Here is a 24697-nt window from a genome sequence, read left to right as displayed (position 1 = left end):
GAACAAAGCTGAGGCTTTCAATCTATTGGAGGTCCCAGCCCAGTCACCATTTTTCTCTCAGTGTCAGGAAAACTTGTCAGAAGTGATTCATGCAGTCAAGCAGCAAACAGAAATCACACTTAGTGCTCTTAATTGAGACAAGTACACATTATAGAGCAGTGATGGTGAACCTATGGCACGCATGCCAGAGTGGCACGCAGAGTCATTTCAGTGGACAGGCCAGGAAAATGAGCACACAGGGACCGTGCACACTAACCAGCCATCCAGATCTGGTCCACACCGCACCCCCCATCAAACTACATCTCCCACACGGCTCTGGCGCCAGGGGTGACATATCCGGGTATGGACGTGGATGAGAGGAAGCAGTTCCCACACTGCTCTGGGGCCTGGGGCGTGGATGGGAATGAGCTGGCGGGTTGGAAACCACACTGACACTGCCGGAGGTGAGATTAATTGCAGTGTTGGCCCTTTGAAATAAATAAATTGATTTTGTTTTTCAGTTTGGGCACTCGGGCTCAAAAAGTTTTGCCATCACTGCTATAGAGGAATATGCTTTGTGCATATTTCATGTCTGAAGTTTACAACCACTTGAAGAAACCCCAGCACCCATATGCATGTAATTAACCCTTTATGTACTGATGTTGTGATTTGGGTATGCATTCTTCAATCAAAAATCCTCAATCAAAGTTGTGTTTCTCAATGAACATAAGACAAAATAGAATTTTTTGTACTCACCGTAATTTCAGTTCATTGAGATAAACAGCCCACCCTTCTTTTGGGTTGTTACGACCTGTTGCTCAGATTTGGTATCTTAGATTTGGTATGTTAGCCTACTTTTGGCTCATATATTCTCTAATATACTTGTTCTGCTTGCTACTAGCTGATGTATATTAATAGTTGGTGGGGGTACCCACCCAATGCAGCTGTCTTCCTAGCTGCCTTCAGTTTTTTGCACTTAGTGTCCTATTCCTGAAAATAGGCAGCACAACTATTGGTACAGGCCGATCTTCAATCAAAACTGTGTCTCTCAATTAATTTAGAGAAAACAATTTTACATGAGAACAAAAAAATCAAATTTTTTTATAAGTGGGTTTTATCCTCCCAATAGTAAAACTATTAAAATTGACCAATACCAACAATTATGAAGATTTAATGTGTATAATGCCCTGAAAATGTTACCTTTTTCATAATTCAATCATGAGTAGGATAAGCTTGGGTTTGGTCTGAACCTATATTCAGCCAAACCAGGATGGAACCTGTCACTTCTTGTCCTATCAGCTGCGGAATTCACCACCCTGTAACTGCACATACACAAAGGGGTCAATACTCTTGACATCAGACCTAATGTGGACACATAACATGGTAATTTAGGTCAATTGTTAAGCAAAGGATGGATCCCATGAAACTGCACATCTATGCAGACCCGCTGGTATTGAATTGAATGGCAGTCTCAGCCTGGGCTCCCGCCAAGCCATGCTCCCAACACATTTCACTCTGCCCCTCGGAGCTTAATCATTTTAGGTCAATGTTCATTGTTGCCCTTTTGTGTACTTGCAGCTATGGCAAGGGGAATGCCCAGTGCCCAATCATGGCTGATTGGACCTGGCATAAACAGTTTCCATCCAGGTTTGACCGAGCATGAGTTCGGACTAAACCTAACCTCATCCTTAGTAATGAGAAGTTACAATGTTCTTTCAGGTCTCCTCCTTGCGCTTTACTGCTGTGTGGGGGTCCCTGCATAGACAGAGGTCATGTCCCCGTCACTCTACAGGGACTCCACATAGCATAAAATAACCATGTGCCCAGTCAGACCTCAGATACAGAGCAGGACCCACAGAGCAGAGAGAACTCTTAGGCTGCTCCTTGGTTCCATGAGTTTTTTTACTGGGGTGGGGTAATTTTGTGCTGGAGGAGATTTTTTTACCTCTTGAATACTTTCTGAGTATATATATGATGCTGAAATCACCCTTGTGATGGTGCACCTTTGTTAATCAGTGTTGCAGTGAATAAAGGTGGGTGGGAAGCCTTGAAATACAAGTTGGCATATAAACTGAGTCTATCACAACACCATGTGGAGCTGAAAAACTCACCATGTGCTACCATTCAGTCAGCAGTCTGTTTTTTTCAGAGTCTATGATCTATGTGTTTCATACTGGTAAAATCATATGCTATAAAGAAATTGGTGGGGAAGGTAGGCACTATTCTTGTTTTAACACTTTTGTACTTTATTATTCTAATATTTATCTTGCATAAATAAAACATTTCTTGCCCATGCAAGTGAATCCCCAAACAGTTGACTATACACTTCTAGATGTCTGCACATTACATTTTCCAATGACAAAGCTAAAACCGTTTTCTTATATGGCCACTGTATAAGGGTCACGTTGATGGGTTTTGGTTTCCTGTATTTGGCATGTGTTTGGGATGCAGGACAGCAAAACATATTGATTTTAATTGAGCAGTACATAAGTTCAGAGACTGCATTTGACCTGCTTATATTGCATTTATGGTGTATTGGGGAAAAGAGGGTAAGGTTTGGCTTTTGGTGCATGGACACTTGTGGGAAACGTGTATATATATATGAATGGGCATCGGTACCACAATGCACCTCAGCACATCAAATCTACAAGCATCAACATAAATGGACCCTACCCAGCATTGTATAGATAGAGCTTGGTATTGTTGTATCTATTAGATAAATGTTTTTATAAGGTCATTATTATTTTAAATAGAAAGTGCAGGAAGTCACCAGGAGTTTTAAACTCAAAGCTTTTATTAAATTGCTTTAGCAGGTTTAGTCACACAGTGGCATGCGGGATAACCATGCCGCAGGAAAAACAGCAGCAGATCACGTAAAAGCCTTTTCAGTATCTCTTTCTCTGCAGTGGCACGAGAGAGAGAGGAAGTGTTTCTTTTAGTTGGTAGGGTGGAAGGTTCCCCTCTGGTGCCACTGCATATCACGGATGCGCCTCACAGACTGGATCTGGGGGTGCTGGGCGCCAAAATCTGAGCTGTCCTTATAATCCCCCTTCTCAAACAGGTACTGGTATCCTCTGTAACCTGGGTATTGATAGCCAACCCACCTGCAAGCAAACAGTACCACATTAATAACGTGTAAATGTACACAAAAACACTGTTTAAGACAGGACTTGGTTTAGCAGCTTGTTTTTTTTTTTTTTAATTCTTTATTTACGATCAGAGAGTACAGTGTCCAGATAGCATCCATTTTCATTGGGAAAACACATTTGTAACAGCTGTACAATACAAAACAAGTAAACACACAATAATGTGACAATATTTGCCTGGTTATTAAGGATATAAACCAGTGGTTGTCAACGTATGTGCTAGAGGGGGCCTCAAATGTGTCTCCTGACATCACCAATAGGCCACACATAGTTTTAAATATATGTAACGCTTGAGAATACTGTCAGAAACTGCAGACCTAATAGAGGAAATGAGGGTCAGAGAATGTGAACATGCTATATTTTGGCTGGGGATATGCTGCAGAATACAATACGGAACTGGGAACATGTTACATGAGGCAGATCAATGCTATTACCCTGTTCCCACTACAGGCTGCTGAAGTCTGAGGGCCACACATCATATACCAAAGGGCCACAGGTTGGGCACCAGGGATTTAAACCAATGTGTATTCCATCTGGTTGCAGACAAGTTATATAGTTGCATATTTGTAGCTTTATTACCTTAGTTTCCTCTATCTAAAGTGGTTCTAGGGGGAATTACTGTTAAGAGCAAAAGGGAAAAAATACAGTGAGGAATGAGGCAAGAAGGAGGAAAGAGAAGAAAGAACAGGGGAGAAGAAACATGCAGTTTGCTTTTTGAGCTAGTAAGGCTTTGTTTTAGTGGCATTGTCTTCAGAGAATTATTTACTTTTATAAAAGTAAAAAAAAACAACACATTTTTGTTTAACTAATGATAGCTTTCAAACAAAGCATGGGGAGGTTATTTGCAGAAATAAAGGCTTTTTATACTTTTGTGTATTTTTTTATACAGACAAAAAATGAAAAATTAGAGTGCATGTGGTTAAAAAATGTATAGAACTCAATTGAAAAACTAGCAGAAAGAAGGGGATTGGGGCTTGTTAGTGTTATATATACGGTAAATACATTTGATTTTTGTTGCTAGAAAAATAACTACAGCTTTCTACAGTAAATTTTTTAAAACAGGAAAGCCTGTTATCTGGACGTAGCAACAAATACTTACAATATCTTTAAAAAGTTATCAGTCTATGAAAAAACCATTGTTGCAACCTGTTACAGTGATCATTAAAGAACAGCCACTGTAAGTAGCTCTTGAACACAGACCAGGTTCTCAGCTGTCAAAGTGACAACAAATTCCTGTAAAGAAGTACATGGGAACATTTGCAGTGTGAAGGCATTTTAAGACATGCTAAGTACACAAGTCCTACAGGCTTACCTAGTATGTTCAAGGTTGAGAGTCAGGGTGGTGACATAATGATCTTCATGCCATACAATCAGAGAATGCCTTGCATTAATTGAGAAAAATGCAAGGTGTTCTGTGAATGGTGCTGTGCCGAATTTCATGACCCCCTGAAGTTACTATGCAGCAGGACAGCTGCTCGGTATGGGACCAGGAAGACCATGGCAATCACTGTAGTAGTGTCATCTACTGCAGAGATTAACCAGAGATCAGCACATGCATGCAAAATAATGAAACTGATAAATAAAAATGTCAAGACACATGGGCAACATTGGAATCAAATAGTAAGCAGAATAAAAACACAAACAATCTCCTAACACCCCCCCCAAAAAAAAACCAATGGGTTGATTTGACATATTACTGACTTCACCCAGCAAGAACAAAGCTGCCAAATGTATGAAAATGCAGTCACTAGACAAATCCTATCTAACAAGCTTAGATTTATTTTATATGGATGACTCTATTTAATCTAGAAGGAAGAAAACATTACTGTGGGTAGAACCCAAATTAAACTGGAGCCACTTGGTTCAGACTTGCATTGAGTATTGAAGGGTTAGACCTTCTCCACTCTGGTGTTTTCAGTTGTCTCATTTGAGGGAAATTTGCCCTTATTTACTGTCCAAGAGATTATTGTGACAGGACAGAAAATGGGGACATTTCTTCCAAACAAGAACACAGACAGTAACTTGACAGAAGTTTATATCCTTCCTATTATAACCATACAGATGTAGGTATTATTTTCCAGAAATTGAAATTAGGACATATGGTTACATTAGGAAGTGTAATTTTCCAGAAACCCTATTTTTTAAAAACTATGGATACATGATATTTAATTCTGTGATGTTTTGGTGGCCACTCATGAACTCCCTGTCCACACATACAAACCATTCCCCCACCTTGTTTAGCTAATCAATGAAGCTATTTTATAAAAATCCAAATCTACAATCCACAAATACTTACTAAAGCTACAGTTACATGATGCACATGTTTTATCTTCTGATGCAAAGAGGAGTAAGGTCCTTCTTCAGATGTCCACATTGTGCCTGAGTGACGTGGGCACTTCCTATTGGCTGCCCAGCAGCAGGGCCATCTCAAGCTCAAGAGAGGATCTTAGGTAAGGGCACAGACTGCAGTGCTGAATTACCGGTTTCTACAACCGGAAGAAGCACCAACATGGGGCATAGCAGCAGGCTTAGGTGAGAAAAAAACAGGCTTGGAAACTTTTTTTGTTTGTTTTTTTTTTTTCATAAACAAATATGAGAAAATCACTTCATACATCATACAAAGAATTTATTATAGAGATGATGAATCAATTAGCATAATGCCTAAGGAGTCAATTCTAATCTAAGCCAGACAAATGCCAGCAAAGGCATGAAACCAGTTTGGAAGTTACCAGCCATCTATATATGTTTGACGTCTGTTGCTAATAAGTTCAAGATTTTATGTACCAACAATCCCAGGCTCATTATAGAAACTGGTCCATAATCTCTATAGTAAGTTCTTTCTATGAGCAATTGGTTCTGTTTGGAGTCTTAATGTATTACTGAATAAGAGATGCTCACATAACATTACTTTAAACTTGGTAATGAATAGAAAGAACATATTTTTTCCACAGCCAGCTAGTGCCTTGTAGAGAGATGTTTATGACAATTGAAGCCTTGAATACTTGGCTCATTGTTCTCATTGTCTATACTAGCCTTTTGTTCTCTAAGGACATGTATTTGTCAACTTCAAAAGCTAGTGTCTATCCAGTGTCCATGCATAAAATGGATCAATTATCTTAAGCTAAGGTATAAGACTAAAAAAAACCTCAGTCACCAACTTCAAAAACTATTGCCTGTAAAAGACAGAAACATTGAGTATTTTAAATGCTTGCTTGCGTCGTTTTTCCTTTCCACATACACCTTTTATACATTTCTTTGCTTTGTGCCTATAAACTTGCTAGAAAAAAAAAAGATCACTTGCACAGTCTACTCCCCCTTGCACATCATAGCCCTCTCATTGTCTGGGGGTTAGGGTTAGATCTCCTGTCCTCCACCCTTATCTTCACTCCTTATATAAATGTTTAGGTAGATGCTGGAGGTAGCAAAGGGGAATACTATAGAGTGCCACTTCAGTGATGGCTCTGAGTCTGCTAGGGCTGCTGACATCAAATCAAAAATGACAGTGCCCAGCAGGAGTCTCAGTGCTTTTGGATGTCTACCCAAGAGGGGTGTTTACAGGTAAAACCCATGCAAATACATTTGCACATAGAATCTTATCTGAAGATTTTTTTTTAATTGAATGGTCGAATGACAGGGTCTCTTTAAGTCTTACGTCCTTACTGTGCAAAAGAGAGCTTGGCCACGTGAAGATAAGCTATTTACTACAGAGGATAAAGATGTGATGATTGGAATTGGCTGCATGGATGATATCATGATGTGAGTAAAGTACTTACAGGCCATAGGTGAAAGCTTTATTACTGCCTTGGCAGCTGAGGGTACATAATTTAAAAGTCGCAGCAGCAAGTGTAATGTCTCACAGTCTTTGACAATGATACAAATATTTATTATATAACATCTTAATTCTAATTCTTTCCGTTGCCATTATTCAGTTTCACCAATTATTTTAAATGGGTACAGAGAACACGATTTGTTCTGCTTTATGCTCTTTCCTGCCCTCCTTCCAGCCACCAAGAGCTAAAGACTTATCTGTAATATTCAGATGTTCCCCAAGGCCTAATGTGTGACATATGTTGACTGTAGCATTTAAACAGCTGCGAGGATCAGATATTTCCCTTCTGTTCTGAATTGCTTTCATTGAACAAAAAAAAAAACTTCAGTTTGAATCTCTGTATGAGTGCATCAAATGATTGCAACTGGCCTCATTTATCTTTGTGTGTTAAGGAAGAGCAGTCTGTACAGTGAAGGCTGGCCATACATTATACAATTCTCCTTTAGATTTACCAAAAACATATATTATGATGTCAAACCTAAACAATTTTATTTTGTATGCAGTCAGACAGGCCTTTGCACTACATAGTTGAAGTTGAAGCTAAAGGAAATTGAGTTTGAAAATTGTCTAATGTATGGCCAGCGTAAATCAGGTCGGTATCAGTGAGCAGTACAGCCATTCTTATTGAACTCATCAATAAATGCTGTCAGTGGTTGATCACAAGTACTCACGTTCCACTTTGTACTCTCACTGAAGATACTTTTTCCTGATAGCCGTGAGCATGAAAACTTGGGACATCATCATCAATTATTTCAATCTTCTTCCCGGTAAAGTTTGGGTTTTCATAAAGGACAATCTTATGTTCCTGACTATCCTGTAAAACACAGAGAAATCAATGTCATTATAAAACAAATTCACCCACAGTATGTTTGGAAACATATCACAGTCTTTTAAAAAGTTTTTTAGATGAATGTAGATGAACGTCTACAGTATATGTATGAAAAAAACGTCATTATGTTTGTGTGGACAATACTGTAAATGTTGATCAGAATGCTTGAAATGTGTGTATCCAGGCTGAGATCCATTAGTTGAAATTCACCAGGAATCCAATACACATTACTATTAATGAATACAAAATATATAGCAGAACTTAACTGCGTTGTCTGGCCTTAATCCAAATTAACAAAGTGAATGATAGAGTAGGTTTTACAGCCATGGCCGAATCAATTTATAAGTTATCACAGCTTTGAAGGACTAAATGCTTTGGGACTTTGAAACAACAAACACCCTCCTCCTTTCCTCATCCAGTGGCTTAAAGTTGAAATCCTGGCATATTTAAAAGGCACAATTTAATGCAGCGGTGTTATTATTACATCCTAAAATGTTTTTTGTTTTTTTTGTATTTTTATGTAAGCAGCATAAGTACCATTAAGGATAAGCTCACCTTTGGAACATGTTAACCATTTTTAGGGTAGAACATGTTTCATGTTCCAGCATCTGCAGCCCCTCCTGATCCACTCCCCACTGTCACAGTTTGAAAACAGCACGGCCACATGGGGCTCTGCCCACACAGCCACATCATTAGTTCACAGTTTCCTGTGATTGAATGCCTACAAGTACTGTCAACCATTGCAGCTGAAGGCTTCTAGCTCTCAACACAATGCTATGCAGGCTCCTTAGGAAAACAAAATAAAATTTAGGGGTTTTTTTTCAGAAGGAGAATTTATGCTTTAATTCGGCTTGATATCACCTTCTTGCAGTCAGCTTTACAGAAGAGCTCACACAGATGGAGGAAGAAGCAACACAATGAGTGTCTTTGTGTAACTATTTGCAGACACAACAAAAACATTGAAACCAGGGGTGGACTGACAACTCATGGGGCCCCCAGGCAATAGGGATCATGGGGCCCCTGTGTCCTTGCCCACACTCAAAAAAGCCTATAAAAAAGGTAACAGGGGCATTTCATGGGGCCCCCTACTGACCCCAGGCCCTCAAGCAGTGCTTGAATGGTCAGTCTGCCCCTGATTGAAACTTTATTGTTCTAAATTTTTGTTATTGTTAGGGAAGATGTGACTTTTTTGTTTCCTGTGAAGGTCACTTAGGTTATGTAATGCCTAATTCTTCTGCTAATAGACTCTAGGTATAATGGACCAATGCTCAGTGCTTTTTTCTCAGAGAATAGGTGCAGGTACTCACCCCTTGTCTCTGCCCCCTACCCACCTCTGAGCACCATCCTATGGTTATACCCCCTATCTATCTTCCAGAACCGCCCCTTTTAGAGAATACAGAACCAAATATAATTTTGTGGTGTTAAGTAATTTGTATGGAATTTGATCATGATAACGAGAAAAGAGGTAAAATAGATCGGCTGAACAACAAAATATACCCCCAGGAACAACGGACACCCCGCTAGCTTCAATAGACCCTTCAACAGCTAGAAACAATAGACAACTCCCTTAACAGTTGATCTCTCTCAGAAAAAATTGACTCCCCAGCAACATAAGACCCACTAGCAACAATAGATCCCCTCAACAACAATAAATCTCCCAGCAGCCAGCATCAATAGACCCTCCAAAACACCCCAGCATCCTTTTTCATAGCATACATTCAGTGCTGGAGGTGCCGGAACTTCCCCGGGTTCCTGCTAAAATTTTAATGGGCCCTGCCAGCAACTTTTCTTTGTTGCACCTGATGGTGCCAATTGTGAAAATACTATGACAGATCATAACAGAGAATTTGACTAAATCAAGGATCGGTAGCACAAACAGAGGCTAGTTCTGTGGCTATAACTAACCAGTGTAGGGCAACAGTGCAAAAAATTTACTTTTAGCCTAAGATCTTAGAATAAATTCTAATCCCTTTCCCCCTTTTTACTGCCAAAGCAAGCAAGTTCTCAAAGGGATAGTCTAGTAGCAATACCATATTGATGTTTTACATTAACACATAAGTGTTAGTGCTCCTGCACACAATTACTCTATAACCCTAATGCAAACACCTTTAAATTTTGACTCAAGCACTTCTCTACCAAAGCATTTTTTAAATTTTCTGCACAAATGTAAAATGTAGAGTTAGGACCACAGTGTACAGAGGAGCCTTGAAGAGGCACTGTGGCTATCACATATAGAAGGGTTAGACAAAACTATGGAAACACTACATGATTTGTAGGTGTGAAAGTGATGACATGTTTTGAGTTGAAAGCAGAAGTGATGTAACATTCTTTTGCTTTCACTGTGTGATGAGACACCTAGCTAACAGGTGGGAAGACTCAGAGCTTACTGAGTGTCAAAGAGGGCAAATTGTTTGTGCCTGATTAGCTGGTGCCTCTGCGACTGAAGTTGCCAATTTATGTGCGGTGCCGTGAGGTACAGCATCAAAGGTTATGATGGTATATACAGTTTCCAGGAAAACATTGTCTAATAAACATAAGTGCAATCAATATGGTCAACTGGCCAAAGGAGACAAAAAAACATTGCACAGGATTGTAACCCAGAAAAAGGAAACAACTGCTGCAAACGTGACTGAAGAGATCAATCTCAGTCTTCCAAAGCCACAAAAACTGTACGGAGGGAACTGCATAAGCAAAACATTCATACCATGTGTTCCCCATGGTGCAGACATTGTTTCCTGAAGGCAGTACCATTTACAAGACTCACATCTGTTGTAAAATCGTGGCTTGAGGAGCATGCAGACGAAGTCTCACACCTTCTCTGGGCACCACAGTCACCAGACCTCAATGTCATAGAGCCACTATGGTCAGTTTTGGAGAACAAGGTTCGGGCTTGATTTCCACCACCAGCATCTCTGCAAGAACTGGAACAATTTTTGAATGAAGAGTGGTATCAAATTCTACTATCCACCATCCAAGAGTTACATTTGTCAATTCTCAGGAGAATACAGGTTGTCTTAAATGCCCAACACCATACCAGGTAACCATATCAGGTAACTATTTTGTTCCTTTATCTGGTGGTGCCATAATTTTGTCCAACCTCTGTATTTGCAAATGTGTGCAACTAAACCCTCTGTTGTGGACATGTACTGTTAGACAGGGTTAATTTGTTTTGTTTTTTTTGCAGGCTAGCTGATAAGTGTGATGGGAATTTTTTTTTTTTTTTTTGTAATGTGCTAAGCCCCTTCAATGTACACCTTACTGTAAAAGGCAAGTTATAGATTGGGGTGGCTGCCACTTATCTGCACATCTTTTTGGCTGAATTGTGTGTGGGGACACATTTGATGTTTTCAGCTGCCCTTGTGCCTTTGCTGGGTGTCCAATGTGTCCCTGCACTTTTAAGGAGCCCTTAATGTATTTACTGCTATGTGTGCTACAGCTTGAAGACTCTCAAAACTATAGAGTTAGGACTACAGTATACAGAAGAGCCTTGACTAGGCACTGTGGGTTTCACATATATTTGCAAATGACTGCAACTAAACCCTCTGTCATTGACATATACTGTTAGACGGGGTTAATTTAGTTTTTCTGCAGGATAGCTGGTAAGTGTGCTGAGAATCGTTTGTTGTTTGTAATGCGCAAATGTAAAATCTGCATTATAAAACCCCCAAACAATTATATGTTTTCTGAAAGCAGACGCTTGTAGAACAAAATAAGAGTTGCATTTTTGTATGTTGCAACTATTCATCAAGCCTATATTTTCAGTACAAAATACACTAAAATGAATTTTAGTGCACACAAACACAATATAATACACATCCACCTGTAAAAATGATTGGTATACGCTACAGCTGCCTAGATTTATTTTGCTTAAGAGCTCAGAGCCTCCTGAACAAAACAGCCAAGAGATGATTTTAATCCCTTGACTACCAAGACACCTATAAGCATTACCTTGGTAGACAAGTTGGTGGTTAAACTACTTCACCTGTATTGTCCATTTTAGTTGATAAGATATTTTGAGATTTTTTTTAGAGCCATGGGAACAAAAGGTTATTTTCAGAGCGCTAGCTGGGAGGGCTGTACCAAAAACCTTGAAGGCAATAAATCTACTCCCGGTTTGATGGAAGGATCTGGCTGTACTGCTAAGACACCCAACAGCCTTTAGATCAGCTAACCAATTACTGCTTGTTGCACAGAGATAGTAAGGGAGTGATGTAACTAGCAACAATCCTGAAGACTCCTCCTGTACATCTAGCATCAACTCCTCCACTCCTCTTGACAGGAGACATCACAGAGGATTAGGGTCAAAATTACCTGCAACTTCAACCCTTCATGATACAGTACTGGGTCTATGTTATCATTAAATGTTCCGATCTTACCATTCTCTAGAAATATCATTACCAGATGCATACGATGACCAGCACATAAATGAGCTTGAAGGAACTTGTTCTCCAGGAAAAGTAAATGGTTCAGCCCTTCTGATAATTTTATTTTAATATGGCCTAAAATAGCTGTTTGCATAGCTTACATAGTAGAAATTGATGGCCAAAAAGTTGCTGCATCCAATCATCTGAAAAGCATGGATGGAGGAATATTGTTTTGGCTTTTTTGCTGTTGTTTTGTGTTCAGCCTGTAGGCAGCAGCAAAGCTTTGTATTTTAGGTATTTGTTCTTCTTATAGTTATAGTTTATTTTAACTCTCTATCTCTGTCAATTCTGGACACATGGAGGTAATACCAGGCACAGGAATAAAAAAAAGTGAGTGCAGTTGCAGCTAAGGAGGAATCAGAAGGCTCTATACAGTTCAAACATCATACAGTTATTTAATATTTCTCTGTAAGACCTTGATTGGTCAATGATATCTTTGAATATTGATGCTTCCTGTAACAGAATGTACTGCTACTACTCAATAAAGAATATAAACCCAATCATTAAAATCTCATATGAAGCTTTCTTTAAAATAATACCTGTTGATCCTGCCATTAAGGTCCTTGCTCAGGGACCTACTGTTATAGGGTGACAATGCTACGTCTTTGTCCCCAAAATGGTCTTCTGTATTGTCACTGTATTGTACACTTTTCCTACATGAACCCATTCAAGAACACATTACATGGGAATGGTTGACTATCATCAAAACCAGGAAACCTACCCTGAGAAATGCATGCTTGTAGATAGGGCATTGCTAGAAAGAGGCTGCAGAAGACCAGCAGCACTGAGATGTAACAAAGAATAAAAAAGGTGAAAACAAGTATTTCATTTTAAATAAATGGTAATAGATTCACAGTACTCACATTACTAAATGTTGTTTCATAAGGACTTACATCTAAAAAGGATGGAGACTGTGTAAAATTGCACCTTCATGCATATGTATTAGGGCATCACCACTTTTCATATTCTGTTGAATACAGCTTTCACTATGTTCTTGTGACAACCTGCCCATTAGTCTCATGTTAGAAAAATTCGATCAGCTTTTGCTTAGCCTTTTTCTTTTAGATGGCCATAAGTTATACTAACCTTTGTGGCAATACTTTTTACATTATGATAAGATGTGCCATATATTTTATTTTTATATTTAAGAATGTTTAGGCAATATTTATTTTTGGTTGTTTAACCTTTTAAAGTGTATACCACTTTTATAGTCAAATGCCATAAAACCCCACTATACGTTTGTTATGTGTACCTACTGTATGTACATAGCATACCTAAAAATAATAAAACAAATACAGTCATGGCCGAAATTGTTGGCACCCTTGATATTTCTCCAGGAAATCATGTATTTCTCACGAAACGTATTGCATTAACACATGTTTTGCTATACACATGTTTATTCCCTTTGTGTGTATTGGGACAAAACAAAAAAAGGGAGGAAAGAAAGCAAATTCGACATAATGTCACACAAACCTCCAAAAATGGGCTGGACAAAAGTATTGGCACCCTTTCACAACTGCGGATAAATAAGAATGTTACAAGCATGTGATGCTCCTGTAAACTCACCTGGGGCAAGTAACAGGTGTGGGCAATATAGAAATCACACCTGAAAGCAGATAAAAAGGAGAGACGTTCACTTAACCTTTGCATTGTGTGTCTGTCTGTGCCACACTAAGCATGGACAACAGAAAGAGGAGACGAGAACTGTCTGAGGACCTGAGAACCAAAATTGTGGCAAAATATCAACAATCTCAAGGTTACAAGTCCATCTCCAGAGAACTAGATTTGCCTTTGTCCACAGTGCGCAACATTATCAAGAAGTTTGCAACCCATGGCACTGTAGCTAATCTCCCTGGTCGTGGACGGATGAGGAAAATTGATGAAAGATTGCAACGCAGAATAGTCCGGATGGTGGATAAGCAGCCCCAAACATGTTCCAAAGACATTCAAGCTGTCCTGCAGGCTCAGGGAGCATCAGTGTCAGCGCGAACTATCCGTCGACATTTAAATGAAATGAAACGCTATGGCAGGAGACCCAGGAGGACCCCACTGCTGACACAGAGACATAAAAAAGCAAGACTACAGTTTGCCAAAATGTACTTGAGTAAGCCAAAAGCCTTCTGGGAAAACGTCTTGTGGACAGATGAGACCAAGATAGAGCTTTTCGGTAAAGCACATCATTCTACTGTTTACCGAAAACGGAATGAGGCCTACAAAGAACAAAACACAGTACCTACGGTAAAATATGGTGGAGGTTCAATGATGTTTTGGGGTTGTTTTGCTGCCTCTGGCACTGGGTGCCTTGACTGTGTGCAAGGCATCATGAAATCTGAGGATTACCAAAGGATTTTGGGTCGCACTGTAGGGCCCAGTGTCAGAAAGCTGGGTTTGCGTCCAAGATCCTGGGTCTTCCAGCAGGACAATGACCCCAAACATACGTCAAAAAGCACTCAGAAATGGATGGCAAAGAAGCGCTGGAGAGTTCTGAAGTGGCCAGCAATGAGCCCAGATCTAAATCCCATTGAACACCTGTGGAGAGATCTTAAAATTGCTGTTGGGAAAAGGTGTCCTTCCAATAAGAGAGACCTGGAGCTGTTTGCAAAGGAAGAGTGGTCCAAAATTCCGGGTGAGAGGTGTCAGAAGCTTATTGATGGTTATAGGAAGCGACTGATTTCAGTTATGTTTTCCAAAGGGTGTGCAACCAAATATTAAGTTAAGGGTGCCAATACTTTTGTCCAGCCCATTTTTGGGGTTTTGTGTGACATTATGTCATATTTGCTTTTCTGCCTCTGTTTTATATTTGTTCCAATACATACAAAGGGAATAAACATGTGTATAGCAAAACATGTGTTAATGCAATACCTTTTTTGTGTGAAATACTTGATTTTCAGGAAAAATATCAAGGGTGCCAACAATTTCGGCCATGACTGTATTTCTTACCTTTTTAGGCATTTGGTGCAGGCATTAGGCAGATTTCAAGCAACTCTGAGCAATTAGAAAAGAGCGGAAACTCAATCTGTCCCCACTGACAAAGAAGGACACACGGGGGGTTATTTACTAAAACTGGAGAGTGCAAAATCTGATGCAGTTTTGCATAGAAACCAATCAGCTTTCAGGTTTTATTGTCAAAGCTTAACTGAACAAGCTGAAGGTAAAAGCTGATTGGCCGCCATGCACAGCTGCACCAGATTCTGAGTGCACCAATTTTAGTAAATCTGCCCCTCTGAGCTTCCCCTTAATAATTTACAATGCAGAAGCCCTGCTTCTATATCTAGCTCTTGCTAAGACATATAGGGTTTAAATATGGTTTAGAACTGATATTGAGATCTGCCAGCACAGTACAGACAGTGTTAATTATGGTAAGCATTAAAGTGTAATTCCGGTCAAAACCTAACTAAGCTAAATTCTAAGCCTATTCTATCTATCCTGTAAAAGGAAAGATGCGTATACTTACCTATTCTGTCCAGTCACATGATCGAGTCCCAGCACATAGTAAGCTTATGGATGACATCATCGCCCAGGCTCTGCAGGTTCCTCTCCTCTGCACTGAAGACATCACTGGAGAGATCATGCATTGTTACAAGTTGGGTGAAATGTCTATCCCTTAGGGTGCCAAAAATCTGACTTGTATCTTAAAGCAGACTTTTTGGAAAATCAGCGAGCCAATCACACAAGCAGAAAATACATTTATTGGGACATTCAGTGCACCAACAATGTACAGAACACCTTCAGGTTGCCATATTGCATTGAATTCAACAGAAATATACAGCGGCTGCAGATTGAAAAGGAAAGATCATTTTTAAAATCATTAAAGTGGTTCTAAAGGCAGAAGGTTTTTTCTTTGCATTAGATAAAAAATCCTTTTAATGCAGCTCTGCCCCAGCCCCCTCATACTTACCTGAGCCCAATCTCAATCCAGCAATGTGCAAGAGAGGAGCAGCTCTCTCCACTCTCACACTCTCATTGGACAGAAAGGCAGTAGTGGGTGCCATTGGCTCCTGCTGCTGTCAATCACAGTCAGTGAGGAGAGAGAGAGGGGGTAGGGCTGAGCCAGCTCTGTGTGTCTGTCAATAGACACACAGAATGGGGCTCAGGAGGGAGTCTGCATGAGTGCCCCCATAGCAAGGGGGAAGGGCCAGGAGCACCGACAGGGGACCCGAGAAGAGTAGGATTTGGGCTGCTCTGTGAAAAACCATTGCACAGTGCAGGTAAGTATGAAATATTTGTTATTTTAAAGATAAAAACCCTGAACATTTACAATCACAAATTACAACATGGCTTGTGCAGAAATTGTATATAATTTTATAATCTATTACAGTATATATATATATATATATTATAATTGATCTTTTTTTGGATCCTTGTTATCTACAAAAGGTAAGTTACCCTTTAATCCGGTCCTTCTGTAGGGAGCACCTCCCCTGTCCCAGTACTTTGTAATTCAGCTCTAATTATTCAAAGCAGCATTGCCCAGTACACAGAGAAAGGTCTGGAGCTGCCAAAAAAAAAGCAGCCTGGCAATGTTTATCAACAACATTTAGCAATAGTGAATACAGAAACAAGCAAAGAAACAATGTTTCATTTTGTATCTTTCTGTTTATTCATGATGAACTTCGATCTGCAGATGAAGTCAGTTTAAAGCGGAGTTCCACCCAACAGGGGAAGTTCCGCTTTAATGCTTTGTCCCCCGCTCCTCATTACAGATTGGCACCTTTGGGGCGCGGGCACCTGAATTTGATAGGTACCCACTCCCACTTCCACTGCGATTGCCTAGGTAATAGGAAGCAGAAGTTGTCCTCCCCCCTCCCTCCCCATAGTCTTCTGGGGAACGTGACAGGTCCCAGAAGACTACGGGACCATTCACAAAGCACAGCGCTTGTCACACATGCACAGTAGGCACCCGGCTGTGAATCCGCAAAGTGTCACAGCCGGGTGCCCACACTAAAGATGCCGGCACCAGGGAGAGAAGACGGCCAGTGAAACCAGCAGTGGTGAGGACACCGCTGGATTGAGGGACAGGTGTCTGTATTTTAAAAGTCAGCAGCTACAGTTTTTGTAGCTGTTGACTTTTATTTATTTTTTTCAGCTGGAATTCTGCTTTAACCACTTGCCTACCAGGCACTTATACCCTCTTCCTTACCAGGCCAATTTTCAGCTTTCAGCGCTGCCGCACTTTGATTGACAATTGCGCGGTCATGCAACATTGTACCCATATGAAATTTTGATCATTTTTTTCTCACAAATAGAGCTTTCTTTTGGTGGTATTTAATCGCCACTGGGCGCTTTACATTTTGCGCTATAAATTAAAAAAAGTGCAAAAAATTGGAGAAAAAAAAAAAAGTTTATTTGTTTCTTTTATAAAATTTTTCAAACAGGTATTTTTTCTCCTTCACTGATTTGCGTTGATGAGGCGGCACTGATGGGCACTGATAGGCGGCACTGATGGGCACTGATAGGCAGCACTAAAGGGCACTGATAGGCAGTACTAATGAGGTGGCACGGATAGGCGGCACTGATAGACAGCACTAATTAGGGGTCACGGATAGGCGGCACTGATATGCAGCACTGATAGGCGGCACTGATAGGTGACACTGATGATGGGTACTGATAGACGGCACTGACTGGCATCACTTCTGGGCACTGACTGGCGGCACTGACTGGCACAACCCCTGGGCACTGACTGGTGGCACTGACTGGCAGCACTGCTGGGCTGCACTGGTGGGTGGCACTGGTGGGCAGCACTGGTGGGTGGGCACAGGTGGGTGGCACTGGTGGGCACAGGTGGGTGGCACTGGTGGGTGGGCACAGGTGGGTGGCACTGCTGGGCACATGTAGGTGGCACTTCTGGGCACAGGTAGGTGGCACTGCAGAGTGGCACAGGTGGGGGCACTGCTGGGCACAGGTGGGGGCACTGCTGGGCACAGGTGGGGGCACTGCTGGGAACGGGTGGGCGGGGCTAGTGGGCGCACTGCTGGGCGGAACTTGCGGGTGTCACTGCTCGGCACCGATCATCAGGGCACTGATCATCAGTGCCCTGATGATCGGTGCCGATCCCCGCTCTGACAACTGCCGGTTCTCGGCAGTACTTTCCTCACGATCTGACAGCGTGAGGAAAGTGCAGCCGAGAACCGGCACTTGCATTTCCCTGTGATCAGCGTGTCATTGGACACCGCTGATCACGTGGTAAAAGGCCGGTGGGATCGGCCTTTCACCACATCACGTGATCAGCTGTGTCCGTAGGACACAGCGATCACGGAGATCGCCGGGTGCGCGCCCCCTGGGGCGCGCAGGAGAGCGCGTTCTGGGAGGACGTCATATGACGTCCACTCAGAACTGGCCGGCCGCGGTGAAGCCGTCATTCGGCTATGCGCGGTCGGCAAGAAGTTAAGCAACCTGCCAAGTAAAAAAAAAGTTGTTTTTTTTGTTTTTTATAAAATGTTCCTGTGAATAAAACCTTATTAACCTTTGATTTACTTTAATCAGCCCTAATTAACTCCTTACACTCTTTCTTCATTCAATTATTATTTTCCTGCTGATTTTTTTTGTTAATTTCTATTTTATTCACTAATAATGTTTAAAGCAGAGTTCCAGCCATTTTTGTGTTTATTAAAAGTCAGCAGCTACAAAAACTGTAGCTGCTGACTTTTAATAAACACACACTTACCTGTTCCAGGGTCCAGCGATGTACTCTCCTGCTCCATCCCTTCTCTCTTCCACGGCACCGACATCTCATCTGTGTGCACCAGGCTGTGACATCCTTCGGCTTCACAGCCTGGTGCCCACTGCGCATACACGAGTCATGCTGAGCCTCCTGATTGGTCCGGCAGTCTTCTGGGACCTGTCAAAGTTCCCTTGAGACTGCAGGAGGAAAGAGGAGGCCGAAATTCTGGCTCACTTCGACAAGGCAAACTGAGCAGGAAGTGGAAGCGATACCTGTCAAAAACAGATATCCACTCCCCCCAAAATGTGTCAAAAATGGCAGTGCAGATAGGGAGTAGGCAAATAAGTGGAGCTTCCGCTTTTGAGTGGAACTCCACTTTAAACTTTTTTTTATTTTTGTTTGCTTTGTTCATAAAGCACAAGATTGAAAAAAAACAAACACTTTACTTGATTTGTAAAAAAAACGTGCAATGCTTTGTACCAGAATCATAATTTTACTGTCATTTTAAAAGGGACAAATTACAAAATAAAATGTGTATTTGTATGTGCAGTAACACAATTTTTTTTAAAACTAACATGGGGGGAACATGTGTGCGAGGCAAAATGGTTAAGGACCCAAGTTAAAACAATGATATGAGAACAAGGTTCTTAATTAAGGTGTCTATCCACTTACAGGGAGACCTTCAAAACATAAGTGGATGTAGACAGCACTGCTAGAAAATAACAAACACTGTGAACATAATATTCAGCTGGTTGTAAAAGCTCTCAACAATAAACTCATCTGGACAATAGGGAAGTGTGCATCCTGTGACAACGAAACACAATATTCAGACTTGAACAATAGTTTCTGTGTAGTGCACTACAAACAAGAGTCAATGGTCTAGATGAATGTAATGTTGTTCTAATATTGGCTTTGCACTTTAGCAGATGGTTAATAAAAGAGTGCTGCATTTAGTCCCCTTTGGGAAGAACAATATTCAACTATGAAGGTCTTAAATCGGAGTTCCAGTCAAAATTTTAAAAAATAAAAGTCAGCAGCTACAAAAGCTTTGTGAATGGTCCCGTAGTCTTCTGGGACCTGTCACGTGTCCCAGAAGACTATGGGGAAGGAGGGCGGGTGGGGAACAACCTCCGCTTCCAATCACCTAGGCCAGGGTTTCTCAACCAGGGTACCATGGAATGCTAGGGTTCTTTCAAAGGTTGCTAGGGGTCCCTTGAGCAATGAGCAATTTCTGCCTCTCGGATAAGTTCCGATTGACACCATTGAACTTTTTGTCTATAGCTAAGGAACTTTATTGTTAGCTGTAAACAGCAAGCACACATGGGAAAAATAAAAATGCTCAATTTTAAGAGAGCTAATTTTTCTAAGGCTAAGAGCTGCTCTACAAGACTTAGACTGGGAGGGAATATTGGCATCAATGAACACAACACAGAAATGGGAGTTCTTCAAAAAGACTGTATGTGAACACACTGCAAAATATATTCCCATGGGCAACAAGTTTAAAAGGATAAAAATCAAATCTATGTGGCTTACAGCCAAAGTTAAAAAAGCTATAGATAATAAGAAAAGAGCTTTTATTAAATATAAAAATGAAGGAACGCTATCATTGTATAAACATTACGAAGAATATAACAGAATATGCAAAAAGGAAACAAAGACCACAAAAATAGAAAACAAATGACAGATTGCAAAAGATAGCAGGACCAACCCCAAAAATTCTTCAAATATATTAATAGTAAAAAGGTCCGCTCCATGCATGTAGGCCCTTTACAAAATAATCTAGAGTGGGTGACTGGGGACAAAGAGAAGGCAAATTTATTAAATACCTTTTTCAGCTCTGTGTATACAAAGGTGCATGGGGGAGCTCTTGTCTATAATGGGCATGGTATTGACACAGCTCCAGATGATCCACATTGGCTCACAATTGATATGATTCAAAAATATTTAGCCAGATTAAAGATGAATAAAGCACCTGGACTGGATGGCATACACCCATGAGTCCTTAAAGAACTGAGCTATGTCATTTCAAAGCCATTGTTTCTAATTTTTAGGGATTCTTTAATGGCTGGCATAGTACCACTGGATTGGTGTAAGGCCAAAGTGGTGCTTAAAGATTTAAAAAGGGGTTAAAATCTTTACAAAGTAATTATAGACCTGTTAGTTTAACTTCTGTAGTTGGGAAGATACTGGAGAGTTTAATAAAAGATCACATAGATGTGTTCTTGCTGGAAAAAAATATTTTAAGCAACAGACAGCATGGATTCATGAAAGACATTGGCAAACAAATCTGATCTCTTTTTATGAGGAGGTGAGCAAAACCTTGGACAGAGGGATGGCGGTGGACGTGGTATACTTGGATTTTGCAAAAGCGTTTGACACAGTTCCCCACACATGGCTAATGTGTAAGGTAAAGTCTACAGGCTTGGAAAATTTGTATGTAAATGGATAGAAAACTGGCTAAAAGATTGTATTCAAAGAGTAGTGGTTAATGATTCATACTCTGAATGGTCTAGGGTTGTCAGTGGTGTACCCCAAGGTTCAGTGTTGGGACCCTTACTTTTTAATATATTTATAAACCATATAGGGTCTGGGATTAAAAATACCATTTCTGTATTTGCAGATGACACCAAGCTGTGCAGTGGAATAATGTCCTTACAGGATGTCTTCAACTTACAAGTCGATCTCAATGCTCTGTTTAATTGGGCAACTATGTGGCAAATGAGGTTTAATGTTGATAAATGAACGGTTATGCACTTGGGGGCTAAGAATATACATGCATCATACATACTAGGGGGGGTACAACTGGGGGAATCAATGGTGGAGAAGGATCTGGGAGTTCTGGTAGATCACAAGCTTAATAATGGCTTGCAATGCCAAAGCTGCAGTTTCTAAAGGGAACAAAATCCTCTCTTGTATTAAAAGAGGTATAGACTCCAGAGAGAGAGAGTTATCATTTTTCCCCTGTACATATCATTAGTAATACCGCATCTGGAATATGCAGTTCAGTTTTGGGCACCAATTCACAAAAAGAACATTGGGGAACTGAAGAAAGTACAGAGAAGGGCAACCAAACTGATAAGAGGCATGGAGGAGCTCAGCTATGAGAAAAGATTAGAGGAACTGAATTTATTCTCTCTTGAGGAAAGGAGATTGAGAGGGGATATGATCAACATGTATATTTTACATCAGTGGTTCATATAGTGAACTCGGTGTAGAGTTATTCACCCTGAGGTCATCACAGAGGACAAGGGGGCACTCTTTGTGTCTGGAGGAAAAGAAATGTAATCTCCAAACATGGAAAGGTTTCTGAACAGTGAGAGTTGTGAAAATGTGGAATAGATTCCCTCAAGAGTTGGTTCTTGCCAGCTAAGTGGATTGCTTTAAAAAGCCTGGTTTCTTTCTTAAATACACAGAATATAACTGGATACTAACATTTATAGGTAAAGCTGATCCAGGGAATATCCGATTGCCTCTCGGCGGATCAGGAAGGAATTTTTTTCCCTGCAGGAGCAAATTGGATCAGGCTTTGCTGGGTTTTTTTTGCATTCCTCTGGATCAACTGAGTATAGGATTATAACTTTTTTTTTTTTAATGGTTGAACAGGATGGACTTTTGTCTTTTTTCAGCCAGACCAATTATGTAAATGTAAGACTATGTAAATGTAAGTAATTCTTCCCAATGACTACAAGTGTAAGGAGAATTCTTCCCATTGACCATCTCACTAATTTATCATGAGTTGTAGTTATAGTCATTTTCTTCAGTGTTGAAAAGGTTGAGACTGTAAAACACTTTATTACAAATTAGCTGAAGATGCACTCACATTTTGGGATACATACATAGGCACATCTGTGACATATGCCTATCTTCCGGGGCGGGTGTGGACATGCGGCGGATGTGAATCATGCAGAAGCTGGATCCAGAGCAGGCTTTTAGATTGCAAGAGCTGAGTCCAAGTCAGGCTGGGGCATGGAGCAGGGCCAGATGAGCTCCGCAAGATGCAGTGGAACGCAGATGGACTGTAGCATTCCAACGTGACCGGAAGTGACACAACAACGTTTCGGAGCATGCGCTCCAGCTGCGGGGACGCTCCTTTGTCAACCTTGCCATACATTCAAATGTGTTCAAACTTCGTCACATTTGAATGTATGTCAATCTTGAGAAAAGAGTGCGCCCCCGCAACTGGTGTGCATGCTCTGAACATTGTTGTGTCACTTTTGGTCACATGGTCACGAGGAATGCTGCAGTCCACCGGTGTTCCACCGCATCCTGCGAAGCTCATCTGGCCCTGCTCCATACCACAGCCTGCCTTGGATCCAGCTCTTGCAATCTAAAAGTCTTCTCTGGATCCAGCTTCTGCATGATTCACATCCACAGTATGTCCACACCCGCCGCGGAAGATAGTCATATGTCACAGATGTGCCTATGTATGTCTCCGAAAATGTGAGTGCATATGTTAGCTAATTTGTTATAAAGTGTTTTAAAGTCTACACTCAGTGGCACCTCCTCCACCTTTCTCTTTACATGTCTATTTGGAGATCTGCTTCTGCTCCACTCTGTAAGGCCAGCCTTGAAGTGTGCACTGTTCTGGAGCCCCTAAGGATCCTCTGCTGGACTCAGCAGTGGGTTTCTTTCAGCCCCCCCCACCACCCTTCTTTCTTTCCTCTTAGGTGGGACTATGGACTAACCAAAGACAATTATGTTGCACCAACACTATTCTATGTACACCTTCCTAATGTAGCTGTATTAGAGTGCATCATACTGCACAATAATACATTGTGATGCATGTATTTGAGCTGCTAAAAATAATGCATGCACTTTTTTCAGTGTGTTTTGCAGCATTGAATGGCCTGCCCTAACACAACATATGTCATGGTGAATATGTTAAATGCAATGCACAAATATAAATGGTGCCTAAAAGATTATTTAGTGGAGTGAGAAAAGGTTACATATTACACAGAAATGTAATTGCTGCCTATGTCCTATACGGAGCACAGTGATCACAGAATGGTAGGAAGTGAGGTGAAAACTTCTACTTGAATTATAGACAGCATCCAAAACTAAAAAAAAAATTGCTAACTGGCTTTTTTGGATAGATTTCATTGTATGTTGTGCATTCTCATTGAATATGCCCATACACTGTTTAATTAATGTGCAAAGAACAACCCTTTGCTGATAGCAGTATACAGCTTTGGAATAATGAGAAATGGTTTCTGTTTATGAGTTACTGCAGCTATAACATTGCTACTGGCCTTGACAATAACAGAAAGCTATTTGTCAATTTTTTTTATGAAAAAAAAAACAGTCTGAAAGTTATTTGTTAACTTCTTAGTAATCCAAATATAAAAGTGAATATGATATGTGAAGTAAAAGGTTTTTAGTTTTGTATGCCAATACTTTTTCACCTATTTAGAAACAATATAGGGTCTGGGATTAAAAGTACAATTCAGTCTTTGCAGATGACACTAAGCTATGCAGTGGAATAAAATTGTTATGGGATGTTTCCAATTTACAAGTCAATTTTAATGTACTATGTAATTGGGCATTTTTGTGGCAAACAAAGTTTAATTTTGATAAATGAAAAATTATGCACCTGGCGGCTAAAAGCATGCATGCATCATACATATTAGGAGGAGAAGAGCTGGGGGAATCAATAGTAGAGAAGGATCTGGGTGTTCTGGATGATCAAAAATAGCATGCAATGCTAAGCTGCAATTTCTAAAATGTTCTTGTATTAAGAGGCACATATTTCAGTGAGAGAGAGAGAGACAACGTTTTGCTCCTGAACAAATCATTAGTAATACCTCATCTGGATATGCAGTTCAGTTTTGG

The 24697-nt window shown here is 40.6% G+C and overlaps 1 protein-coding gene across 1 annotated transcript in view; it reads right to left on the bottom strand.

Annotated features, from left to right (window-relative positions):
• Positions 1–2752: 2752 nt before the first annotated feature.
• Positions 2753–24697, bottom strand: part of CRYBB2 (crystallin beta B2) — a 60374-nt gene continuing 38429 nt past the window's right edge. The window contains exons 5-6 of the mRNA XM_089684116.1: positions 7626–7768; positions 2753–3083 (exon numbers count right to left, since the gene is read on the bottom strand). Coding sequence (XP_089540242.1) covers positions 2915–3083; positions 7626–7768 — 312 coding nt within the window. The 3' untranslated portion in view covers positions 2753–2914. The remainder of the gene's footprint in view (positions 3084–7625; positions 7769–24697) is intronic.

The sequence above is a fragment of the Staurois parvus genome, unplaced genomic scaffold (assembly GCF_062004578.1).
Source record: "Staurois parvus isolate SC_StPar_1 unplaced genomic scaffold, SC_StPar_1.0 ptg000336l, whole genome shotgun sequence".
Lineage (NCBI taxonomy): Eukaryota > Metazoa > Chordata > Amphibia > Anura > Ranidae > Staurois > Staurois parvus.
The sequence above is the reverse complement of the archived record's forward strand: the minus strand, read 5'-3'. Positions and strand labels throughout refer to the sequence as shown.